Genomic DNA, 25,239 nt, shown 5'->3' with positions numbered 1-25,239 from the left:
GCCTCTGATTTTAAGTGAAAGCAAGGTTCGAGAGATTGGCCCAGTGGGAGTAGCTGTTGTGAAAGGTGAAATTACTTGAGGAGAGGAGCTAGCCGGCTCGGGACACCTACGTGTGCTTGAAGGTTTTGTTGTCTTTCTCTGAGCATGGGGCTCCCAGTGTAGGGTCATCCTAGGCAGAGGAGGGGGTCTCAGGAAGGACAGAGCAGTTCAGGAGGACCCTTCTTCCTCTGAGTCAGCGTGGGAGCCATGGATCCCAGGGGATTTTGGAAGAGTGATTTATTTTCTTCCAGATGTGTCTCCCTTCATTGTCCTCACGGCCTACTGGGTACCAGGTGGAGTGGTGGGCCATGCACCAAATCCGTAGAGAAACAGGGGAGTCTGTTGGGAGCAGTGGCTGTGCACTGGTGCCTCACGAACATCGCCACTTTCGAGTTTCTGGATAACCTTGCTGGGGGTGCATCCCCCTCACTGTCTGGGGGAAGCCAAGGTCAAGGTTTTAGAGCCTGAGGGGCATGGGGCTGGCCCGGACCCCATGGCCCTGTGTCCCCACATCTGACCAGTGCAGGCATCTTTTGCAGGGTCTGGGCTCCCCTCCTGAGTTTGCCGTCTCCCCAAAGGACCCAGAGTGGAGGCTGTGAGCTGTGGGAGTCCCTGGCTGGAGTGGTGGAAGAGGGACCAGCACAGGTAGGAGCTTGCGGTTCTCGTCCCAGTGTGGTATGGCTGGAAGAGGAGGAGCCGGGGACAAGGCATTTGACACAGCTGCCCACCCCTCCACACTCTGGAAGGCCTGGCACACCTTCCTGAGCTCTGCCTGGCCCCAATCCTGGAGCTCCTTGTTGGTGCCGCTCTCTGGGGCTGTGCGGAGATGTTATCCTGCTGGACCCTAGTGAAACCACGGCAGGCTTCGGTTTCATGTACAGTGATGGGAAGGTGGACAGAGAAGGCAGAAATTGGTGCTGCCTTGGCCTCAGACCCCACAGGCAGGTCCGAGGAGCTGGCGGAGGCCCTGACCATCCCCCCAGCGCCCTGCAGGCAGGTGATCTTTTCTTGGAGAAGAAGAAAATGCGAGAAGCTGCCCATGTAGGGCAGCTGCTATAACAGGTGTTCTGGGCCGTGCTGGGAAGGCTGACTGTCTTCCCACTCACCCTGGGAAGGAGGGTACTCTGCATCACTGGGGAGCAAACTGAAGCTCCGAGAGGGGAAGTAACATGGCCACAGACACACAGTGGATGCAGACTACGCTGGTCCAGGCACACACACACCTCTCATTGTGGGAGAATTCAGTGCCTCATGTTTTAAAATAGGATTATTTTGCCACTGGCAGTAAAATGCCAGCAGTCCTGGGGAACCCTTACGTTCCCCACGTCCCTATCTCCTTCAGGGTGGAGAAGTGAATGTAAATTTGTCTGGGTGGGACAGTGGGGACTGACCTGGGGAGTCAGAGCCCCCTTTGCTTCTAGGCTGCCAGCCTTGGCATTGTGGCATTGGGCTGGTGTCCCTGAGGTCATTTTCCCAATGGAGACAGTGATGTGATGGGAGAGGAAAGGACTGATGACCAGCCCCTGGTGGATATAGGACCAGTCCTCAGGGCCTCGGGCCGTGAGTTGGCTGCTCCCCTTTTAGCTGTCATGAGGTTAGAATGACGATTTCCCTTAATCCGGGCGGCAGTGTGCTCTTCACTCCAGGAGCTTTCACTTTTTATCTCCTTGGATCTTAAAAATAAGTCTGCAATCAAGGCAGGGCACGTGAGGGCACGTGTTGATCTCTCGTGTATGTGCACGTGTTTGCCTGGGTCTGTGTCCTTGTATATATACATGTGAGTGTGAGGGGGCTAATGAATGGCCGGCGTAAGTCGGTGAGCATGGGCATATCTGCGACTCATGCCACTGGTAGCCCGAGGGAGACACCAACTTCAGCTCCAAACTAGCAAAGATAAAAACTAGCAAAGATACATGTGAGTGTTCGTGTACCTCTGCGTGTAACTACATGTATCCTGTATGTGTGCACATGTGTGGCTGCATATGTGCTGTGAGCGTATGTGTGGTGCATGTGACCATGTGTGACTTTATATATGTGTGTGCCCATGCACACATCTGTGACTTTAATGCGGTGTGCACGTGTGTATGTGGCCTGCGTGCATGTGTATGCATGCGTGTGGCTGTGTATGTGGTTTGTCGGTGTATGTGCTGTGTGCTGTGTGAGTATGTGAGCTTGCATGTGTGTGTGTGCATCCGTGTGTGCCGATGTGTGTGTGGGAGTTCTGGGCACGCATGCCGCACGGCTGACATCACAGCAGAGGTGAGAACACCGTGGCTCTGTGGTGTCTGTGATTGCTGAGAGGCGAGGCTTCCTCTCTCTCCTGGAGATTGATTTTGCCTGGGGAACAATGCTCTAATTCCTGTGAGTCACTCGTTAGAGGAGTTAAAAGAAGCCAGGTAGCGGGAGGGTGTCTGGGATTTCAGGTTTCAGGGTGATTCGCTCATTCTGCTCTGATTATTAATTTATTCTTCAAGCCAGTCCTTTAACTCAGAGTTCTTAACCTTTTCTCTGCCGTGGGCCCCTTGGCAACCAAATGCAGTTTGTGGACTCCTCCAATAATGCTATAAATGCATAGAAGAAAAGACACAGGACTATGAAAGAAAGCGATGATGTGATGTCTAAAATGTTCAGGGCACTGCATCTGTGATCAAGAATACATGTGCTGCTTTACCAACACATCAAAGGGCAAGGTCAGCGGTGGGGGTAATGAATGACCGGCGTTAAGCCGGTGAGCATGGGCATATCTACGACTTATGCCACTGGTAGCCCGAGGGAGACACCAACTTCAGCTCCAAACTAGCAAAGATAAAAATGTATTTTTTTAAATCAGGTTAGATAGTCTGCTTTAACCGGAACGTGTAGATTGTTTGTTTATTTATTTTGAGAGAGTCTTGCTCTGTTGCCCAGTCTGGAGTGCAGCGGCATGGTCTTGGCTCACTGCAAACTCCGCCTCCCAGGTTCAAGTGATTCCCCTGCCTCAGCTTCCTGATTAGCTGGGACTACCGGTGCATGCCACCACGCCCGGCTAATTTTTTGTATTGTAGTAGAGACAGGCTTTCACCATGTTAGTCAAGACCGTCTTCATCTCCTGACCTCGGGATCCGCCTGCCTCGGCCTCCCAAAGTGCTGGGATTACAGGTGTGAGCCACCACGCCTGGCTGAACTTGTAGATTATTTGGAAGCCAGAAGGGACCTTATAAGCACCCCGTTCGGTTTTTCATATACCGATTCTGTGTCAGAAGCAGTTGTAGAACTAACAGAAATGCAGCTCTTCTTGCCACCCCCTGCCTAGACTTGGGGAATCGGAATCTCCAGGGGAAGGCCCAGAAATGCTCCTGAAGCTTCTTGCTGTCACCAGTGCCCCTGCTGAGGCCCCAGAGAGCAGGCGACCTGGGTGAACCTCCTAATGGACAGGGGGATCCTCCAGGCCCTGGGTCCCGGGCACCTGTCCCACCCCCTTAGCAGAATTTTGGAGAGTGTGGCTGTGTTTCCTTTGTGGTTGTTTGGACAGCGGCAGAGCTGTGTGTTTCGAAGGTAAAGTGAGGAATTGACTCTTCTCCTCCCTGTGGTAAGTGCTGTGACTCCCAGCCCCTCTTTTTCTGGAGCCCTGTGGAGCCTGTGGGAACCATCCCTGGAGAGACCCTCCCTGCTGTCCCCAGGCAGCCCCTGGGGGCCCAGGTGAGACTGTCCGCTGGGGCTGCAGGGCTTGACGGGTCTGCCTCAGATGAACTTTGGGGAGTGAAAGTGGCTGCCTGGGACCCTGGGCGCCTGGTGTTTACCTAGAAATTGTGCTAATCCGGCTAATTCCTATGATTTACACAGCCTCTTGGCTCTGTGTACGATCTTCTTCTCTGGGAAGGGGTGGGAAGGCAAGGCCACGGATGCAGTGGGCACTGCCTGGAACCCCCCCTGCTGCATCTGCTCCCCACAGGCGTTCACGAAACGTCAGGTGCATCTGTGTGCACATCCTTTCCCCGAGCCACAGTCTGGGAGGTGGGCATCTGAATAAATGCCCCTCCTCCCTCACTACGTTCACCCGGTTTCTGGAGCGACCACACCCTGAGGTCTCAGGAGGCATTTGGGCTGGAGGATCTGACTGTAGGCCTGGCCCTGTGCCTCCCTGGGGAGTGGCCTTGGGCAGCTCACTCCCCATGGGGGCCTCAGCTTCCTCCCCTATAAGAATTGGTGATGACATCCGCTGTGCTGAAGTGAATAGGTGGAATTGCCATGAGGAAGCTGCAGCTGCTGTGTTTTGGGTCTGTTCTTCATGGACGGAGCCTTCTAGTTACCAGCTTGGGCTGGGCCTGGCTATGGCAATGCTGTGCTGAACAGCTCCTGGCCTGAAGGTGATGAATGTAATCCGGGGACGTTGAGTAGGGACGTGATCTGACTGCTTCAGGGCTCCAACCATGGGCTAGGAGGGGAAGGGGGGCTTCCTGGAGGAGGTGACGTCTGAGTGGCACCTTGAAGGAAGGGTAAGAGTCCATCAAACACAGAAAGGTGAACGGTTTCCAGTGAGTGGCACAGCTTGGGCAGAGGCCTGGCTGTGTGCAAGGGCAGAGCCAGTTATCCCTGTTAGGAGGGTCACGCAGCCAGGGAGCTGGTAGGGAGAGGAAGCTGTAGGTAGACATGGGAAGACTTTACCTGAAGACCAAGGGGCTCAGCAGGGGAGGGATGGAGTGGTACGTGGTTTCTGGGAAGGTCCCTGGCTGAAGCACAGGGAATAAACTGGAGTGGACCAGAGGTGTGAAAAGTGCCAGGACCCAGAGGGGAAGAGTGTCTGGCACAGAGCAGCCAGTGGGAGAGGCAGTGCTGGTGAGGCGTGCAGGTGCTGGGGGGTGTGGGGTGAAGTGATGGGGCTCACAGTCTTCGTGTGTGTGGGGAGGAGAGGAGGAAGGTGGTTCAAGGATGCAGCTCAGGTGACTGGTGTGGTGGTGCCTATGACCAGGTAAGGGGCAGAGGAACAGCAGGCACGAACCAGTGCATACTGCTGGTGGCCATTCAGATAGCCAGAATCTTAAAGGGTGGATTTTAAAGTAGGCTTAAAAGAGCAGGCAGCAATCCCTGAATTTCTAGGCCACAAGGAGGCCCCTGACTCACCGGCAAGGAGATTTTTCTCTGTCCCATCTTCTTGACTTTCTTGGGCTTTCTGGGCAGGGAGTTTTGAAAGATTGTGGAAACTGGCCAGACTGGTGTGTGCAGATGAGCCAGGAGCTGACAGGAGCTGTGGACATCCTTCATGTGGCTCCTCCATTGTTCTTGTGTACTCATTTTTTTCTACTTAAAACGATGTGGAGTATTGTGTGGATTTAAAAAATAAAATTCTAGGCCGAGTGTGGTAGTGTGCACCTATAGTCCCAGCTGAGGCCGGAGGATCGCTTGAGCCCGGGAGTTTGAGGCTGCAGTGAGCTTTGATTGTGCCACTGCACTCCAGCCTGGGCGACAGGAGAGACCCTGTCTCAAAAAAGAAAAATTCTTGGCTGGGCTCGTTGGCTCACGCCTGCAATCCCAGCACTTTGGGAGGCCGAGGCAGGTGGATCACTTGAGGCCAGGAGTTCAAGACCAGCCTGGCCAACATGGTGAAACCCTGTCTCTACTAAAAAATACAAAGATTAGCTGAGTGTGATGGCACACACCTGTAATCCCAACTACTCGGGAGGCTGAGACACGAGAATCGTTTGAATCTGGGTGACGGAGGTTGCAGTGAGCTGAGATCACACCACTGCACCCCAGCCTGGGTCACAGAGTGAGACTCTGTCTAAAATAAAAATAAAAATAAAAATAAAAATAAAAATAAACATAAAGACAGAAAAGTTCTAGGGCCTACTAATGTGGATTTAGCTGAGGGCCCTGGCAGTGGAGCTGACTGCAGGCGTCTGCACAATGTGACCCCCATCCCCACACTCTCTGCAGGGCCTTCACACAGCTGCCCGTAACCTTTCTGCCCCACTCCTCCAGGTGTCCAGCCAAAAATGCCAGCTGTCTTCCTCACCACCTTCTTTAAAACATCTGACCGGCCAGGTGCGGTGGCTCATGCCTGTAATCCCAGCACTTTAGGACTAAGGCCGAGGCGGGCAGATCACCTGAGGTCAGGTGTTTGAGACCAGCCTGACCAACATGGGGAAACCCTGTGTCTACAAAAAATATGAAATTAGCTGGGCGTGGTGGTGCCTGCCTGTAATCCCAGCTACTCAGGATTGCAGGAGAATCGCTTGAACCTGGGAGGCAGAGGTTGCGGTGAGCCGAGATCGCGCCATTGCACTCTGGGCAACAAGAGGGAAACTCCATCTCAAAAACAAACAAACAAAAAACAAACATGTGACCTTCAGATTTCTCTTCTGATATGAAGGCTGGATTGCCAGTGTCTGCTCTGACCCACAACCCAGCTGGAGACGGAAGTTGCCTGTTTCCCGAATCCCTCTGGGTGTTCCTCCCTTGCTCACAGCCACTTTCCATCCCTCCTTATCCAGTCTGTAGCCCGGCCTTTTGGCTCTGCCTTCAAAGCATGTCCATGTTTCACCAGCTCCACCGCCACCTGCTTAACCCAAACTGCCATTGTCTCTCCCTGAGTCAATGCAGTAGCCCCCTCTCCCCCGAAAAGCCTGCTTTCTGCACAACAGTGGAGTGATCCCTTTACACAGGGAGTCAGTCCTGCCCCTCCCCTGCTCAAGACCCTCTGACGCCTGCACTTCCCTTCTGGTCACTACTCAAAGAAGCCAGCCTCTTCCCACATGGCCCCTGGCTCCTGGCTTTGCCCTCTGGCTGCAGTGGGGTGGCCCCTCAGGCATCCCATCCCTACCCCAGAGAGGCCCAGCAGTGCTGCCCCACTGTGCCCCTGCAACCCTCTCTGTCCTGCTTTCTTTTCCTGAGCCACCTCCCACTCACTGAAATTAAATCTACATTTATTTTCCCCTTGTTTGCCCCCAAGGAGAATGTAAACTCCACCTATTGTTATCTTCAGCACCAGGCGTGATGCCTGATGCATACTAGGGGCTTAAAAATATGTTGACTGAGTGCATGTGAGTCAATAGAGGATGAACATTTATTGAATGAATGGGTGAAGGAATGAGCGAACATGCGGATGAATAAGTGAAAGGTTCTGGTGAGCAGGGAAGCAACCTGAAAATGAGGGCCTTTCTTTGAGGACCTCCAGGTCATTGTCACCATATTTATTTTTATTTTCCCCATGATTTGCAGACAGAGGTCATTATTTCTGACTTTACTCCCCCATCAGAGGTTACCTGCCATTCGTATCAGTAGGAACTTGTTACTTAGATTTTTAGAATCTGGGTAGAAGATGATGAGAATGGCCTGCAGTTGTCCGTGAGGTCGTTCAGAAGACCAGACGAATCCCAGGACTAATAATTCTCAAAATTAATTAAACCCTCCTTCCTAATTATAAGAGAATTAGAATGAAGTTGGTTGCTTTAGAAGCGAGTGGCGGTGTGAATCTGGGTCGGCGTTTCCCGGCTGGGTTTGGGCGCAGTATTGGTGAGTGTCTTTGTCTTCTCTTTTAGGGTTGCCACCTAGGACGATGAGCGGCTGAGATGGAGACGTCTGCCTCAGCCACTGCCTCCGAGAAGCAAGAAGCCAAAAGTGGGATCCTGGAGGCCGCTGGCTTCCCTGACCCAGGCAAAAAGGCCTCTCCTTTGGTGGTGGCCGCAGCAGCAGCAGCAGCGGTAGCTGCCCAAGGAGGTACTTTCTATTTTGCACACTTGGAGGGCAGCAGGGGTGTTTTTCATTAGCCCATTAGGATTTAATTAGAGTGGTGGCCTATGTCATCAGGGAGGCACGCTGGGTTTATGGAAGGCGAAGAGGAGGGCGCCTCTGCCCCCGGGAATCCAAGGCACCATGAAGGTTGCCTGTGAGTTTGCGAGGAGGTCTGGCCACCCCAAGTCCTGGGGCGGAGCTGCCTCAGACAGCGGCGGGTGGGGCCTGAGTACTGGGAGGGGAGAGAGGGAGGAGGGGCGTGGTCGCTGCCAGGCAGCCCTGGGGTGCGTGCAGCTGGCACATTTGAGATGTGCCCAGAGAACTTCTTGCTTCTTGCCTGCCAAGGACTGTTTTGGAAAGTAATTGTCTCCTGATGCCTTCTGGCTCAAATTAGAGGGTCAGGTACGGAATTTACTATCTTAGGTGAATTTTTGGCCAACTTAATTATAACAAAAGAGACTCCACGAGCCACAGCCTCTCATTTTACTGCCCCAAAGAGAAAGACTCTCGGGTTTCCACTGGGCCGTCCGTGCCAAGCATCCCGTTGGGAAAGTTTGGCGGGAAGACGAGACCTCCCCTGTGTCTGCACAGTCCATCTGGAGGCCACAGAACTATTTCTGTCTCGGAGGAATGGAGAGACTTCGATTTCTGTTCCTCCCTTTTTGTTCCAGTGCATTTAGTCAGGCCCTGTTGCTCTCACGGCTCAGGCACAGCTCAGAGAGCAGCCGGGGAAGAGAATGCGCCTTTTCTTCCGGCCGGCGCTTGGGTAGTGCCTCTCACACTTTGATGTGTACGCAGTTGTGGGGGGCTTGTTTCGGTGCAGACCCCGATTCAGTAAGTTGGGGCGGGGCTGAGTTTCTGCATTTCTGTTGGCTGCCAAGACGATGCTGGGGCTGCTGGTTCACCAGCCACGCGGAGCCTGTGAACACGGAACGGGAAACGGGGATCAGGAACACGGAAAGACCCTCGGAGGGGTTTAGGAGTTGGTGTTTCTAAGAGTGGACCTGAGGGTCTGCGGGGGGTTGTTACTATATTTTATTTTATTTGTCCTGTGATTCTAAGTGGGAGGTCATTACTGGAATGTGTGGCCCATGTCAGGAAAGGGAGATCTGAGGTCAACCTTCAGGCTCCCTTGGGGAGAGATGGCCTTCTGAGCTGGACGATGCCTCTCCACCCTGTGCCCCTTGGACAGGGACTCTCTAGGCCCTCCCTCTGTGTGGAGGGGCCGGCTGGGAGTGGAGGAAGAGCTCTTAGGTGGAGTGGGAGGAGCCAAGCGCACAGGGCGGGAAGAGCGGGTGGAGGGGCCCTGGTCCTGGGGCCACATGGTCTTTTCCTTCCCCTGGGTCAGGGCCATCCCTGGCCTGTGGGGACGCCCCAAGCTGCCCCTCTGTCCATGCTCTGAGGCCTTGTGAGCTCCAGGAAGCCTGGCCTCCGTGTATGTCTGGCCTGCGGCAGGGTTTTCAGTGGGAACCATCCCCCCATCCCTCCGCCCTGCACCCTGCCTCTTCAAGCCATGAGTGGATCATGAACCACCGTGGTGCAATTTCCTGATGTGTCACACAGCAGTAGAGGACAGACTTAGGCAGTAATTAGACAGTAATTAGAATGTAATTGCGGGGGAGCCCCTCTAGTGTCAGGCTGAGTTGTCATTATTGGTGCAATAGCAACAGATGCTTGAGGGATTCTTGATCTGTGGTGGGAGTAGGGGCCAGGCAGGAGGCCCAAAGCTTGGAGTGCAGCACCTCCGCAAAGGCCTTCACCTCCCAACGCCACCCCACTGCACCCCACCCCCGATGCCTTTCCTGCCCACCCCGCAGTCTCTTGTTTGACTGCAGGGTGACTTGGCTGGTGAGGTTCCAGCAGAGGGTGGACCCAGCCTTCGTGACCATAGTTGCCACAGGGCAGGTGGCCTGTTGGCAGTCTCGGGCCAGATGTCTGCTGCTGGAGAGTCGTGAGGACCCCAGAGACTCCTTACCCATCGCTGCTCCCTGCACCTGTCTCTGAGCAGCTTTTTTGGGAAGGGTCCTCCTGGAGTCAGGGGAGAGCAGCTGTTCCTGCGTGGCACAAAGCAGGGACATTGTGGGCTGAGTCTCCTGGTGCTGGTGAAACGCGGCGGCTGCATTCGTGGATGGGATGGGAGGTGCGCTGGCCTGGGTCCCAGTTTTCCTAATCTGTGTCGAGAGTGGATTTGACAGGTGTTGTCCACAGTCTTTATGATCTTGGAACTTTGGATCTTCCTTAAATGTTGCTGGATGGTGGCAGAGGTGCGTGGGCAAGAATCCTCATGTACTTAGCAACCCTGAGTCCCCCGGAAGACTCCAAAGAGCCGCGGATGTGGGCCTCACTGCCTGCAGGGGTACACACCTGTCGGCAGGTGAGGAGAATGTGTGGACAGAGGTGCCTGGCGGCTGCAGGTGGTTGGCGTGGGTGCCCCTCAGGGGCAGGGATGCTCTTGCATTCATCTCTAGGTCTCAGCGTCTGGTGCTGGGCCTGGCATGAGGGGTACCCAAGGGTCTTCTGGGACCAGAATGGTGTAGGAGAAAGGGTGGCATTGGTGAAGCCCGAGGAAGTTGTCATGGGCCAGAAGCATTTGCTGCGGCCACTGAAGAGTTGGGCACTCAGCCTTCAGGCGCAGGGCTGGGTGTGGACAGTGGGTGAGGAGGGGCTGTGAGGGACTGTGCCAAGCCTGGGAGAGGGACAGTGCTGCAGGGTGCACACTGGGTGGCTGCAGGGGTGCAGGGAGCTGAGAATTCTTGCTGAGGGGCCTCTCTTCTCGAGTTATTTCTGGGAAAGACGAATCATCTTGGTCTGGGCAGCTTGTCTGAGACCTGTTTGCTGGGGGCAGGAGCAGACTGAGTCAATTCCCCTGTCGCTGCTCAGGTGACCACTTAGACACCGGCTCCTCTGAGGCCTGGCTTGTTCCTCCAAATCCCCTGACATTGTCCCCATGGTTCACACCCTGATTTGCTGTCTGGCAGAAAGGGATGATTTGTACGAGCTTAGTGTTTCCTGACTTATTACACATCCGAGGAGGGGTGGGGTGGGTCCTGTCTGAGGATGTCAGGGGCACAGTGGTGAGGAAACAGCCAAATCCTGCAAGCTATCAGGGGCTGTTTCCCGGCATCTGTAAGGTATCCAAATGTGGGGGCACCCTGCATTCCCCTGCAGCTCATGGCCCCTCATCCAGCCTCCCCCACCCCTCACTGTCACCAGTTCCAAGAGCTTCCATTCCATGGCTAGAATTGTATGGCTTCAGTTGGTTCATACAGTACACATACCTGCAGGCAGAAGAATTTCACTTTTTTGTTTGTTTGCTTGTTTTTTGAGACGGAGTCTCACTCTGTCGCCCAGTCCGGAGTGCAGTGGCATGATCTCAGCTCACGCAACCTCTGCCTCCTGGGTTCAAGCCACTATCCTGCCTCAGCCTTCTGAGTAGCTGGGATTACAGGCGTGCACCACCATGCCCGGCTAATTTTTGTATTTTTAGTAGAGACGGGGTTTCACCATGTTGGCCAGGCTAGTCTTGAATTCCTGACCTCAAGTGATCCGCCCGCCCTGGCCTCCCAAAGTACTGGGATTACAGGCATGAGCCACCGCAGGATTTCACTTCTGAGTTATTTATATCTGTGAAAAATTGAAGACAGCCTACCTGTTCATTGATAGGGGATTGGTTCATCTATGGAACATCTTGAATGGAACACGATGCAGCCACTGAAAATGTTAATTAAGACTTTTCAATTACAGGGTGGGAACATGCTTATATTCTAATATTAAGTGGGATGAAAAGACGGTGCAACTGATCTCAAGCCCCGCTAGGAATGAGATAGAAAGTGAAGGTTCAGAGTGAGGAGAGAGGACGTGAAGGAGGTGGGAGGCCCCAGCAGCAAAGCTCGGAAAACCCAGGCAGGAGCTCCTGGGTGCCAGGCTGGTGCGGTCAGAGCCTCTCTTTCAGTACCTCCCGTATTGTAGATGAGACTGAGGCCCATTTGGGCATGGGGCTTGCCCAAGGCTACCAGCTGCTTCAACCATGAGCTGGGTCCGGGGCTTAGGGCTCCTGCCTGTCACATGGTGAGAGTCTCTTTCAGGTATTTGCTTTTAGATTGTTGTTTAGATTGCTGTTAGACTTGGGCCTTAATTTAGGTCCTACTGCTACCCTGGGGTGAGTGTCCAGCCTTGGTAAGCTCTCCTCGTGTGTCTTCGTGTCTCAGTTCCCTCATCCATCCCAGGCCCTGATGGCACCTGCTGTCTTCCAAACAGCCAGTTTGTTGAGGTCTGGGGCTGTGACCTATTTGCAAAGTCAGCTACCTCGCCTGGCCTCTGTTGCCTGACTTCCCCTAGGAGTCCATGAGGCTGGACCTGTTGGGGGCTGGGTGTTTCCAGTCAGAGTCACTATTTCCCTGTGCCAGAAAATGCTTGAGAAACATATTTGCAGAGCAGAGCACGGCTGGGCTGGACCGAGCTGGACCAAAGGAAAAAGCAGCCCTGTGGTCAGACCGGGGAAAGGTTAGTTTAATCATCTGGCTGGAGCAGTTCATAAGAGCAGACAGCAGAAGCCTGGGAGGGCGAGTTCTTCCCCAGCCTCTTTTGCTGTTGTGCTAACACTTTGGAGGCCATAAATCTTTTAAAACACATTTTGGCCCAGAGGTTTTCCCCTCCTTTAACTTCTAAAATGGTGTAATTTTAAAAGCAATTTGATTCAGATGTTTCTCATTGCTTTATACTGAAACTGTCCAAATTCTGTTGTATTTTCCTCCTCCGCTGTGGGTTCTCTTTCAAAACTATTTCCGAACCTCTCTGTGTGCCTCACTGAGCACCAGGGACTACTCAGAGCCTCTGGGATAATATGAAAGGCGGAGCTGGGTCTGATCTCATGAGCTTTGCTAGTTTGTGGAATCAAGCAGCCAGACAGACTTTAAACATCCTGGGATGTACCTGCCATGGCCAACACCCACCTCTTCCATGGAGCAGCCACTGTGTGCTGGGCCAGGTGTCCTCCCAGTGTGGGCCTCACCAGCAACGTCAGCATCCCCTGGGAATTGTTAGAAATGCTGATTCTTGAGCCCCACCTTAGACCCACTGCATCCGAGTCTGTGGGGGTAGAGCCCAGCAAGCTGTGTTTACACAAACCCTCTCGGTGATTCGGATACACTCCTAAGTAGGCGAACCACGTGTTCTGACCTCTCCTAAGGTTCTCCTAAGTTCTCCTAAGGTTCTCCTAAGTAGGCGAACCACGTGTTCTGATTCCATGAGGTAGGGTGGATCTTTCCATATGTAAGACGGGAGTTAGACACAGAGCTGCAGTGCAGATGAAGCACTAGATGACTCTCAGCACAGTGCTCCAGTGTTCCAGGAGGCCTCTGTGGTACCTACTCATACTGGTAGCCCTCCTATCTTCTGCATTGGCCCTGCTGGGTTCTTGGAAAGTTTTTCTGAGGCACAGTTTTGTAAGATGGGAGTTAGACACAGAGCTGCAGTGCAGAGATTTCTTTCAGGAGACTTCTGATGTACGTACACAGGCCTGCCAGGGCACTTCTTGGATAGTAGCTGTAACACTGCCTCTCTTCAGGCAGTGCCAAGGAAGTAGTGAGAAGCAGCCTGGAGCCAGGCTGCCTGGGTAAGTCCCAGTTCTGCTGACCTTAGGCAGGTCTGTGCCTCACTTTTCTCATCTATAAAATGAACATGATCTTGGTTGTGAGCATTCCTTGAGTTAGCACATGGGAAGTGCTTAGAAAAGTACTGGGCACAGAGGTGGCTTTGTGTGAGGTCCAAGTAGAGTATTTGCTTTGTGAACTATTGCTATTCTTCCTACCGGTTTTCCTTTTCTAGATCTGCATACTGTGCCTGACTTAGAAAGTTTCCCTTTCACTGGTAACCCTTGCCCCCTGACCCATTGAGGCTGACAGCAGGTGGGAAGCCCAGGTTTCTGGTGATTTCCTACTTAAGAGTGGTGGGTGCCCTGGGCTGGAAATCAGACCTGGCTTCCTGTCCTGCTTTGCTTTGCTCCCAGGGCCTGTCCTGGGTATCTGTCCTGAGTGAGCTCCTGGCCTGTCTGACCTGGTCTTTTCCCTAGCACACTGGAGACCAGACCAGACCAGACCAAAGATTACTAAAACTGGCCAAGCCGTAGACTCTCGTGACAGTGACTGTATAAGTGCAGAGTCCAGGGCAGCCCCTGGGCTGGGGCCTGGGCGTATGTATTTTTAATACGCTTCACAGGTCATTGGGTGCAGTCGGTCCAAGGCATGAACAAGATCCTTTGGAGTATTAAAGAGTCTCAGGTGGGGAGACGACGGTTTGCAGCTGGTAGTACTGGCGGGGCTGTGACCAGGCTAGCATAGCTAGGGTCAAGCACTAGATGACTCTCAGCACAGTGCTCCTGTGTTCCAGGAGGCCTCTGTGCTACCTACTCATACTAGCAGCCCTCCTATCTTCTGCATTGGCCCTGCTGGGTTCTTGGAAAGTTTTTCTGAGGCACAGTTTTGCTTAGTGGCGAGGCATGCATGTCCATATGGGAACGCTAAGCAAATACCAGAATATTTAGATGACTCATTTTCATTGAGTTGGCCAGAGCTAGAAAATCCCCTCCCACCACCTGCCTTACCGCACCTAGGAATCTGTCCAATACCCCTCCATTGATACGTACCTCCAAGTCCCTGGTGTCTTTGCACTCTGCCTTTTTCTGTGCCTCCAGGATGTCCATGTGGGCAGGGCATTGCTTCTTCACCACTGTCCCCACATCCGCCCTTGCAGCAGACATTCCATAGGTGACTATGGAATCTGATGCTATCATGCCAGAGGCGTTCCCGGTGGGCTGGTGTGGTCAGCTGTCTCTGGGTATATGGGTCAGTTGAGGCTGGCCCTGGTCTTTGGCTGCCCCCTCCCAGGCCCCATGGCCAGCAGGGAGCTGAGTGGGCCAGCTTCCTTGGCTTATCCGAGTTTCTTTGCTGGGGCCACACACTTTTGCCCTGGGCCTGGAGATGCACCCAGGTGTGACTAAGTGGGCAATTACTCTTATTTAAGTGATTTTCAGGATGGCTGTTGATGCCGCTGGGCTTGTTTTATGGCCCAGCCACCCAGAACAACCAGTTCCCATCAGACTTTGTCCAGAGAGCAGAGCTGAGTTCCCCTGACAGCCTGGCTCACCCAGGAAGCGGGGTGCAGGCTGAGCACCCAGATGTTTTTCAGGTGGTTCAGGAGTGTACTGCAAGGTTGGATGCCTGGGATCGGGGGATGAGGCTGGAGGCTTCTTCCTGTTCCCAGCAGAGTCTAGTGGGAAGAGCATGGCTTGGGGTCAGGCAGATCTGGGCTCTTCTTACCCTCTGCTTACCAGCCATGTGTTCTGGGCAAGTCACGGAACTTCTCTGAGATTCGTGCAATGGCAAGGGTAGTGGTCACTACTTCTGGCTGCCATGGAACTAAGCGAGACAAGGTCTGCTGGGTGGCTAGCAGAGCATGTGGGCACGGAGGAAGTAAATGTCCACATAACGGAAACCTGAACATTCCTCTGGCCTGTCCTGGCCTCCCACCCACTGCCACTCAGAACGACTGCCGTCCAGAATCAGCCTGGCCGCCCCATTTCCCCCAGCACAACAGGTTTGTTCTCTGCTTCTGGCCCCAGCCCGGGTCCTGGACTCTGGGAGGCTCTCCTGGCCCCTGCCTGTTGCTCCTCTTGGTTGCAGAGACTGGCACACATGTTTGCACGTCACCTCTGTGTCACTTTGTTTTCTGGCTGGTGCCTGTAAGCTGGTGAACTCTACCTGTCTGGGATGACAGCGTCAGAGGACAGTGCTGGTGGCTCCTGCCCCTGTGTGCTCCCTGGGGCCTTGGCCATCCATGCCTGGCAGGCACTCCTTCATTTCTCATGGTTCACTGTGAATGTTCAGCTGATGCAGAGTTGGGTGAAGCTTCCAAGTCATTTCCACTTACGTAACTGGAAGAAGCTTTTGAAATCCTTTAATCTGAATCCATTCATTTTACAGATGTGGAAACTGAGGCCCAGAGACACACACTGCAAAGGGTTGCCTGGTGATATTTCTTGGACTGGAAACCAGCTCCCCAGGAACATTCTATCACGTGGGACACAGCTGTCCCTCAACCTGGCCCAAACCCCAACTTCCCAAGTGACTGTGTTTATGTTGGAAACATTTTTCTGACGTTTGGTTCTATCAAAACTAATTTTAGCATTTCTAAAGCCTGGTGAAAATACAGCCTCATTACTTTGATGTCAGTGCATAGTTTACTATTAGTATATTCTGGGGTTTATCATTTTAGTCATGTTTAACACGGCTGCACCAGGCATGCACTATTAAATCTGGCTTATTTTACATTCCTGTCCGGAATTATTTATTTGTAACAATTTCCTCTCTATCAAAAGACACAGCTAATGCTGTGTTTTAATGTGTTATTTACACACAAAATAACCTATTTACAACTCAGTATGCGCCGGAGGGAGAATGGATGGGCCCCCGTTCCCTGCGTTCTGTTATATCAGAGTTTAACAATCTGGATTGCTAATAGAACCATTTATCATTGCTTGGGAGGGGGGAAAACAGATAATTTATTTTAGGTTTGTGGCCAGGTCTCACCGCCTCTGATCTTGGGACCATTTTGAGGATAATGAAGTGAAGGCCTGCGTTTGGTGGGGGCTGTGGGGCACCCGGGCCTGGGTGCCTGGGGGTTCCCTGCATTCATGTGCACATCCTACAGATGGTCCCCAACTGTGGATCAGAGAGGCGGTGATGATAGGGACATTGCCTCTGCCTTCTAGGAGCTCCCGGTTAGAGGTGACACTCAGGAGATGGTGACAAATCCTGCCCATGGGGCTTCACGGGGCAGGTGGTGTCTGAGCCTGGGGACATTCAGGGTCCACCAGGTGGAAAGAGGAAAGGGCAGGTGGGCCCTGGTGGGAGGAGGAGGGGCAGAGTGGCCCCCTGGGAGTGCGGGGAGGGGGGATTGGGAGCCATCGGCTCAGTCCGTATGTCTCCTGCGTGAGTCCGTATGTCTCCTGCCTGGCATGTGGGGTCTGAAGGACAAGGCCCCTGTTGCCCTGTGGGGAGGTGCAGAGGTGGCTGGCACACAGGTGGGTGCATGGCTCATCCGGGGTACAGGCCGAGGTCTCGGAGGCTCCACTGAAGTCTCTTTGAATGGACACTGAGGGGTAAGGAGAGAACGCTCCATTTGAAGCTCCTGTCCTCTATGGAGCTCTGTGTGGACACCAGAGGGGGATAGGAAGTGAGGGGAGATGGGTTTAAGAACCAGGGGCCATGGCCCTGTCCCCAAAAGCTTGTGGTTCCCCCATGGAGAAACCAGATACCCCAGTTACGATGCTGCTGTAGGCATTATCTGCTGCCTGCAGTAATCCAGGAAAACATTAGGGAAGGATTGTGGTCTCAGGACCTGGTAACACTGCTGTGTACAGCCCTATGACCTGGCTGCTCAGTCAGTCCCACAGAAAGCCACTGTGCACTCAGATCAGGAGCCTGGGGAGGGGGTCACCAAAGTGTGATTGCAAGGTGTGGCAGGGCTTGGGCAAGCCCCCTGGGGACGATGCAGGGAGCCATCAGCCCCAGGACACTAGCATGGTCTGGGGGCTGGGGTCTAGGCTTGGACAGGTGAGGTCTGAACCCTTGCCCTGCCCCTTCTCTGTTGCGTATCCTGTGCTGATCCGAATCCCAGTGTCCTCATTTTAAACACAGGCAAAAATACGTATTTTTAGAGGGCTAGGGTGACCAATAATGAGACTCCAGTGCTCAGAGAGCCCCTGGCGCACAGTAGGCATTCTGTAGATGGTAGTGGCAGCTGTTAGTATTATGGTTCTTGCTCTTGTTATGATTCTTCAAGAACTGTTTTCTAAGGGGTAGCACGTACGTCCCAAAAAACAGTTGAGAGAGCAAATGAAGGAGCTGAGTCTCTGTAATGAGTTAGCAGTTCACCCATGATGTGCAAGGAGGAACCACACGCTAGCCTGAGGAATAGCATGGGCAAAGGTCCTGGGGTCTGAGAATGGCTGGAGAGGCTGAGCGGAGCAGGAAGCACTGGCAAATGAGGCTGGTTCTGTCAGCCTCCTTGTGAGGACCCTCCCAGATCCCGCACAAGCTCACATCTGAGGCCGAGTCTAGTGGCCCCTCCTAGCGTCTGTGTCCTCCCTCTGCTCACGGCCACACGTGGACACTGGTGACTCAGCCAGGCCCTGTGTGCACGGCTTGCTTGGACCCCCACCCCCACCCCACCCAACCCTCAGCATCTGGCTGCTTCTTCTTCTGGGTGGGCAGGGTGGGGAGGGAGCCAGAGGGGCTCTGTCTTGAGAAGCCGCCCTTGGCTCTTTCCCCACGAATATGTCCTGGCTGGCCCTGCTCGCAGAGGGCGTGGACCTCTGCTTTGTGTTGTGGGGGACTGTGAAGCCTGAAACCCTGGCACCAGACAGTCAGGCCTCTGGGCAGAGCAGGGCCTCATCCGCCGTCTGACTTTCCATCTCGTTTTCAGCAGCGATATTTGAGAGGAGGTTTTGGTTTGGTGTGGAGTGGACAACGCTTTGCACCTTCTGTTATCCCTGCAATTCTAGAAATGGAAGGACGTCCAGGAGAAGCCCATGTGGTCTCTGCATGGTGTGATGGTGGCCAGGGTGGGGAAGTCCCTGCCCCCGCCGAGTGCTGCAGTCCCACCATCAGGTGTTTACCCCCTTACTGTCACCTTACCTCTGGGTTTGGGCAGAGGCCCCTGTTGTCCATCATCCTCCTGTGACCTCTCCCCAGTGGCTCCTGGATCAGCTGGAGAGGGCCAGGCTTCTGAGCCCTGGAGTACCTGTGTCTGGGGAAGCTCACCCAGGAGAGAAGAGGGTCAGGGAGGGAAGAAAAACTTGCCAACGACACACTGTGCTGACTCGGTGAGTTGCTGAGGCTCGTTGTCAGCGAGATCTTTGTCCTGTTGCCAGTCCCCAGACTGTGAGGTCTCCACGCTGAAGTCAACAGCCCTCCACGCCATGTTGGTGACAAGAAAAGCACCAGGCACCTTCACTTAGAGGACAGACAGGTATGAGTTCACATCTAGGTGTAGGAGCAGGGGCCACCCTTGCCTTGTCTGTCTGTGAAATGGGGGTGACAAGGCTCCCCTCAGCCAACTCTGTAGGGCAGGGGGGCCTGGCATGTGGGCAGTGGGCTGCTGTTGTTATGGGATAGTGGCAACCCTTGCCTGAAAGTGCCTGAGGCTGTTTATGTCGTCAGTGACTGGGGCACTGTGGAGCTTCCCAGCTGCCCATAGTTCTCAGCAGCACCCACATGCCTGGCACTCTGGATTTTCTAGCTCCAGGACAGCAGGGAGGGAGGACCCACCAATTCCACTCTTCAAGAACTACCTCGGATAATTGAAAACCTATGTGCACACAAAACTTTGTATATGAGTGTTTATGGCAATGTTAGTTACAATAGTCCCAAAATGGAAATGACTCAAGCGTCCATCTGCTAATGAATGGCTGAGCAGAATGTGGTATGTATGTAGAATGGAATATTACTGGGTCATAAAAAGGAGTGAAGTGCTGATCAATGGTATACACAGATGAACCTTGCAAACATATGCTAAGAGAAAGAAGCCAGGCATAAAAGCACAAATATTGTAGGATTCCATTTCCATGAATTGTCTAGAACGACAAATCCATAGAGACAGAAGGGAGATGAGGAGGTGCCAGAGGCTGGGAGAAGAGGGAATGGGGAATGACTGCTGTGGGCATGGGGTTTCTTTTCGGAGGGATGAAAATGTTCTGTAATTAGATAGTGGTGATGGTTGCAACAGCCCTGTGAATATACTAAAAACCACTGAACTGTAGACTTTAAAAGGGTGAATTTTATGGTATGTGAATTATATCTCTGTTTAAAAAAGAAGGGAGGGAGGAGAAAGAAAGGACAGAAGGAAGGAAAAGAGGAAGGAAGTGCCAGGGAGGGAGGGCGCCTGTGGCGGCATGGGGGCCTGGCCATGCTACTGCCCACAGCCCCTGGGATCTCCAAGTGCCTTGTGCACCGCTGCCCCTCAGGGAGGACCTTGCTTCCCCTGGCCAATGAGCAGCCTTCCCATCTAATGTATAGGCCCCAGAAGCTCTAAAAATAACTGAAGTGGAAGGAGGGTGTTTAATGACAAAGTAAATAATTACATTAAGCATGTGAGTTTGGAGGGGAGCTGAGTAAATCACTGAGAAAGAACGCCAGCCTCCAGCTAACTTCCACTCCTTTATCACCAGATTACATCGTCTTTAGAACCGGAATCATTGACTGTGGCTGGTCGCAGGCTCTGCAGTGGTGGGAGGCTGCAGTCAGGTGGGGGCTGCAGTCAGGCGGGGGCTGAGAGAGATGCCCTGTGAGCATTTCAGGGTGACCCTGCTGGCCCTAATTCCAGGTGGATGAGCCCCAGGGGTGGGGTCCCTGTGCTGCTGAAAATTAACTACTCTGCTCGGGGGAGCCAGGTCTCAGGGATGGCCTCACAGCCTTGCTGCCCACAGCTGGAGGGGCCCAGTCTTCTGAGCCAGAGTGGCTTCAGGGGCCATTTGGTCCATTGAGGTCCAAGGAGGGGAATGGTCTTGCCCGTGCTACGTGGTGAGCATCTACCAGATCTTGGTAGGGAGATTTCTGGGACTGATGTTCCCAGTCCGGGTGTGCTGGGCCGTCTTCTGTTTTGACAGCAGTATCTGCAGTGGGCAAGCCCTAGGCAGACTGTAGCCCTGGGAAGTGGCAGCGTTGACCAGCTTTGGCATGGTGTGGGTTGGGGCTGACTGGCACACCTGCCCACCTCCCCTGTCCTGGCCTAGAGTCCTCAGTAAGTCCCTTCCCTTTGCTGTCCCTCCTCCCTCTACCTCATGGCCTCATCCTGTCCTCAGGGAGGCCCAGCTGACAGCCTCTCTCCTCTCCCTGGCCCTGTGCTGCCCCTTAGGATGTGGAGGATGAGCAGGCTCCCAGGCTTATGGGATGCTCTCATAGGGGCGCTTGGAAGGGACGAGGATACAGGGAGACAGCAGTGCGTTGGCCTTCAGGGACGGATCTTCTCAATGGAAACTGAGTTAGGATGCTTGGTGCAAGCGACAGAAGCCCACTCTGGCTCTCTGAAGCTTACCTGGGGTTGTGGTCCTCCATAACTCAGAAGTTCAGGATTAGATTTGCTTTTAGGACTAGTTAAGCTTGAGGCTCCAGTGACATCACTGGGACATGTCTCTTTCTCTCCGTGATCTCGATTGGCTTTCCGCTGGCCTGGCGTCCGGCAGCTGTGATCGCCAGAGGGTGGAGTTGCTGCAGGTGCATGTGGGCCTCATACCCGTGAGCTCAGATGGAGGAGTGTCTCATTCCAGGTGATTCCAGCAAAAGTCCTGGGGGCGACTTATTGGCTGGGCCTGGGTCCCATGCACCCTTGTGAACCATCCACTGTGACCCAGCCATGTAGTATTTTGTGGGGTCCCATGCATACCCGTGCAAAGTGAGGTGGGTCAGCCCTCTTATCTGCTGGAGCTGTGCATAGAAGGGTGGCCCATGTGCTGCTGGTGAGGCCAAATACCAGTGTCTGCCTCCCTGAAGCCAGATGGCAGGAGGAGTGGGCAGGAGACCCAGAGAGGTCTGGGTACCTGTAGACGTCCACTGGTGGATGGCGGGGTCAGAGCTGGGCCCTTCAGAAGCAGCAAGGAGTCCTCTGGTCATTCCATCCCCCCAACCTCATCCTTTGGGTTGTACCAGGGGTGACCAGGCCTGTCCCCCTCCCCTAGTTGTCCTTTTGAGCTCCCCGTAAGGGTACACACACTGCTCCCTGAGAAGCGCCAGACCAGCGCCTTGGAGAGGAAATGCCAGAAAGTTCCAGGGGTGGCATCGCTAAGGAGGGCTCCTTAAAGAATGAGAGAGCTACTGGGAAGGTGGAGGTGAGCAGAGGCTCAACGGGGGGGTGGGTGACAGGGCACACGCCAGGGCAGGGAGCAGGGCAGGGAGAGGAGGCTTCATACTAGGGGTAGGAGGAGAGGTGCAGTTGGAAAGGGAGGTTGGAATCGCTGTGGGGAGCCTGGGATACCCTGAGAGGAATTTGGACTGGGGGTAGTAGGGAGCCATTGAAGGACTTTGAGCTGGGGAGGGGCATTTAGAATCAGCCCGTCTCTTTGCTGATTGATTTAAAGCATTCCATACCCACAAAAGAAATCCTGCTGGACAGCTCTGCTTTTCAGAAGATTCTTTCTCCTCCCTCCCTCCCTCCTTCCCTCTCTCCTTCCTTCTCTTCCTTTTTTCCACAAGTGTTCATTGGGGGCCTACAATGCACCAGGCAGTGTCGTCCCTGGGTGCTAGCAGGGAACACACAGGCAAGGTCCACTTCTCTGGAACTGACATTCTGGTTAGGAGACATAGGCAAGTACCCAAATCAATGACCGTGCGAAACAGGATGTAAGATGGGTATTCCGGCAGGGAGAGATGGGGGCTCGGCGGCCTCAGCCTTCCTCGAGACAGGAACGCTTTTCCCAGGGTTGTTGAAGCCACTGTCTCTCTCAAATGTGCTTGTTAGGGCACAATAGAAAACCACTTCCTCTGCTGTGGGAGGAGAAGAGACTCATCCCGAAGCCAGCTGCAGGCTGAAGAGCGGGTTCAGGTCACCCCCCGTGTAGCACGACAGGGCCACACACACATGTCGTGGCCCGGTCCCCGCACTGCCTCTGGAGTCCGGCGTCCCCAGGAGCCACTGGATGGGCCCTTGTGCAGGCAGATGCCCTGGGTCCCGGCCCTGCTGTGGGAGCTGTGACAGTTCCCGTGCATTGTCTTTCACGGGGGAATGATGAGGACTTCCCCACTAGGGCCGTGGTCAGGGCTGAAACTGAGACGCAGGCCGGATACGATCCACAGGGTCATCCTCACAGGGGCTTCGGAAGGACTGACCATGCTGCCACCATGGGGGACCTGAGGCTCTTCTTTCCATCGCTGGGGTCATGACTCCCAGAGTGGTCTTCTAGGGGCATGTCTGGCCTCTCCCCACCCTCACGCCCTGGGGTGTCGTGGAGGATCCCATGGTCTCTGTCAGGGGACATCACCCTTCCTAGTCATTCAGGCTGCCAGGGAGACCCTTTTCTCCTGTTGCCATCCTTGGCATGTGGGCTCTGACCTCTCTTTTCCTGGAACTTTTTCTCCCGGGCTGTGTTTTCAGGTCTCTGAACCTCTGGGACTGGCCCAGGTGGGCGCCCCCTCCAATCTTGCCAGTCTGTGAGCTCTGTCCTCCCTCTTCCATGTGGGGGATGCTTCACAGCAGTGACGGCGAGAGTCTTCTGTTCCTTCTGTGTGTCCCCACTGAAGAAGGTGGGGACACCTGGCCATGTTGTGGAGCCTTTCCTGGGTAGGGAAAGAGCGCTGGTCTGGCGTGGGAGATGGACGCCTAGCACTGCGAGGTCCCCAGACGATGGCTGTGAAAGGGTCCTGAAGAATTTTCAGCATGCCACACACAGGACATGAGGTGTTGGTGCTCCTGGCCAGCGCCTGAGCACCACTAATACGGACAATGTCCTGGCAGGGCTGGGGTGGCCAAGCATGCTCCTTTTGTGCATCTGTCCCCAAGGAGGAATTGGAGGCTTCTGAAGACTTAAAAACCACACCAAAACAAAATAACCAGAGAAAATGTTTCCCTGTGCTGTGGTTCTAAGTGCTGCATTGCTTTGGGGAAGAGAGGAGGGCAAGAACCCCCTTTGAAAGCTTTTCCCGGAGGAGGTGGGGGATGATGTGGGTGCCTGTGGACATGCAGTCCACGTGATGGCTGCCATCCTCATCCCAGAATGGCCCAGCTGCACACAGAGGAACAGCCTGATCCCCTCAGCTGTGTTGAGTCTTGGGAGAGGGAGAGCCAAGCCCCAGGGGTCGATTGAAACTCTGAGTCCTGCTTGTGCAAGGACTTTGCAGCTGTGTGAGTGCCTGGGGCGATGGGTGCTGCCGCACTTGTCTGCCAGGCCATTCTCCTGACGATGTTCTTGTACATGCAGCTATAGCTGGCCCTAGATCCCCAGGTCCCCCACCACCACCCTGGCCCCGCCCTGCCGGTTTCTCTGCCATTGCTTGCCATTCTTGCATGCAGTTTTGTCCCCAAGACAAGTGGGGAAGATGGTGCCAACCTAGTGGGCTACATTGTCCTGAGAAGGTCATGTTCAGCTTCCCCACCATCCCAGGGAAGTCTGTGCCCCTGATTTGAGGGGGAAGATGCATTTCCTAAGGTTACTTCCATTTATGGTGTCTTAGTTGTCATTCTTAGAAGCAGGTGCTTAAGAGAAGGATTCCGGTGTACCTGGTTTATTTAGAGTCGTAGGGAAGGGAGTGGTGAGATGAGATGGGAGGAAAGCACCCATAAAGGGAGCGCTAGGGAGTCAGCTGCCGCCAAGAACACCTGTAGCTTCATCCCTGAGGGGACTCTGGGAGCTGGCATGGTTATCCCATCCCAGAGGAAGGAAGCAGCTCTAAACACCAGTTGTTAGCAGTGTCCCACTGAGGGCTCCTCTCCCTCTCCAGGCCTGTTGCACAGCTGAGCAAAGTGGGCTTTGGAGACAGAAAACCCTCAGTTTACCATGATGCTGGTGGTTGGAAAGGATGTGTGCACCAAAGGGGTAATACAGGCACTGGGATTTGAGTGGGAATCAACAGGATCTGCTCTACAAAGATGGGGTGGTAAGTACTGATCGCCATGATTTCTGGGGGCTTAGGAAGCCTTTTCTGTGTCTCTGTATGATTTTGTGGTTAAACATGAAAGCTGATGACTGAAAGGTGTGTGAGTGCGGTAAAATGGATACCTCTAGGTAGACCACCTGGCTGTTGTCAGATGTCAGTGGCTCCCTGGGAATGAGTTGATCAGATTTCATGTTAAGAGCAGTGTTGGGTAGGGTAGAGCAGGGGTCCAGCCCCCCGGCTACAGACTGGTACCAGTCCATGCCCTGTTATGAAGCAGGCCGCACAGCGGGAGGTGAGCAGCAGGCATGAGCATTGCCACCTGAGCTGTACCTCCTGTCAGATCAGCAGCGGCATTAGATTCTCATAGGAGCAAGAGCCCTACTGTGAACTGCGCATGTGAGGCATCTAGGTTGTGTGTTCCTTATGAGAATCTAATGCCTGATGACCTGAGGTGGAACCATTTTGGGATTCCTGCCCCCCGCATTGGTCCCTGGAAAAATTGTCTTCCATGAAACTGGTCCCCAGTGCCAAAAAGCTTCGGGACCATGGGGGTAGAGGGCAGGACAGAGACTGCCTCTTGGAGGATGAGGCCAGAAATGGGCGTGATGGTCCTGGAGATCCCCTGTGTGTATCCTCAGAGACAAGGGCCAGTGTCCTGTCCTGTCCTGTCGATGCCAACGTCCAGGGGGCCTGAGACAGGGAGAGGGCGATGGTTCTCCCAGCTAGGCCTTTTAGAATGGAGGAGACCCTAGACCCTGAGCCCCAGGGACGAGCCTGATCTATAACCAGTCAGTGAAAATATATACAGTGAAATGGAAGTTTCTGCCATTGAGCAGGCTCTCGCCGA

General features: G+C 54.0%; 1 protein-coding gene across 1 annotated transcript in view; it reads left to right on the top strand.

The window, feature by feature from the left end:
* Positions 1 to 2,699: 2,699 nt before the first annotated feature.
* GLI2 (GLI family zinc finger 2) overlaps positions 2,700 to 25,239 on the top strand; it is a 209,838-nt gene continuing 187,298 nt past the window's right edge. The window contains exons 1-2 of the mRNA XM_011983423.1: positions 2,700 to 2,729; positions 7,557 to 7,734. Of these exons, the coding sequence (XP_011838813.1) occupies positions 7,587 to 7,734 (148 nt within the window). The 5' untranslated portion in view covers positions 2,700 to 2,729; positions 7,557 to 7,586. The remainder of the gene's footprint in view (positions 2,730 to 7,556; positions 7,735 to 25,239) is intronic.

The sequence above is a fragment of the Mandrillus leucophaeus genome, unplaced genomic scaffold (genome assembly GCF_000951045.1).
Source record: "Mandrillus leucophaeus isolate KB7577 unplaced genomic scaffold, Mleu.le_1.0 Scaffold25, whole genome shotgun sequence".
Taxonomy (NCBI): Eukaryota; Metazoa; Chordata; class Mammalia; order Primates; family Cercopithecidae; genus Mandrillus; species Mandrillus leucophaeus.
Note: the sequence above shows the minus strand (reverse complement) of the source record. Positions and strands in the feature narration are given on the sequence as shown.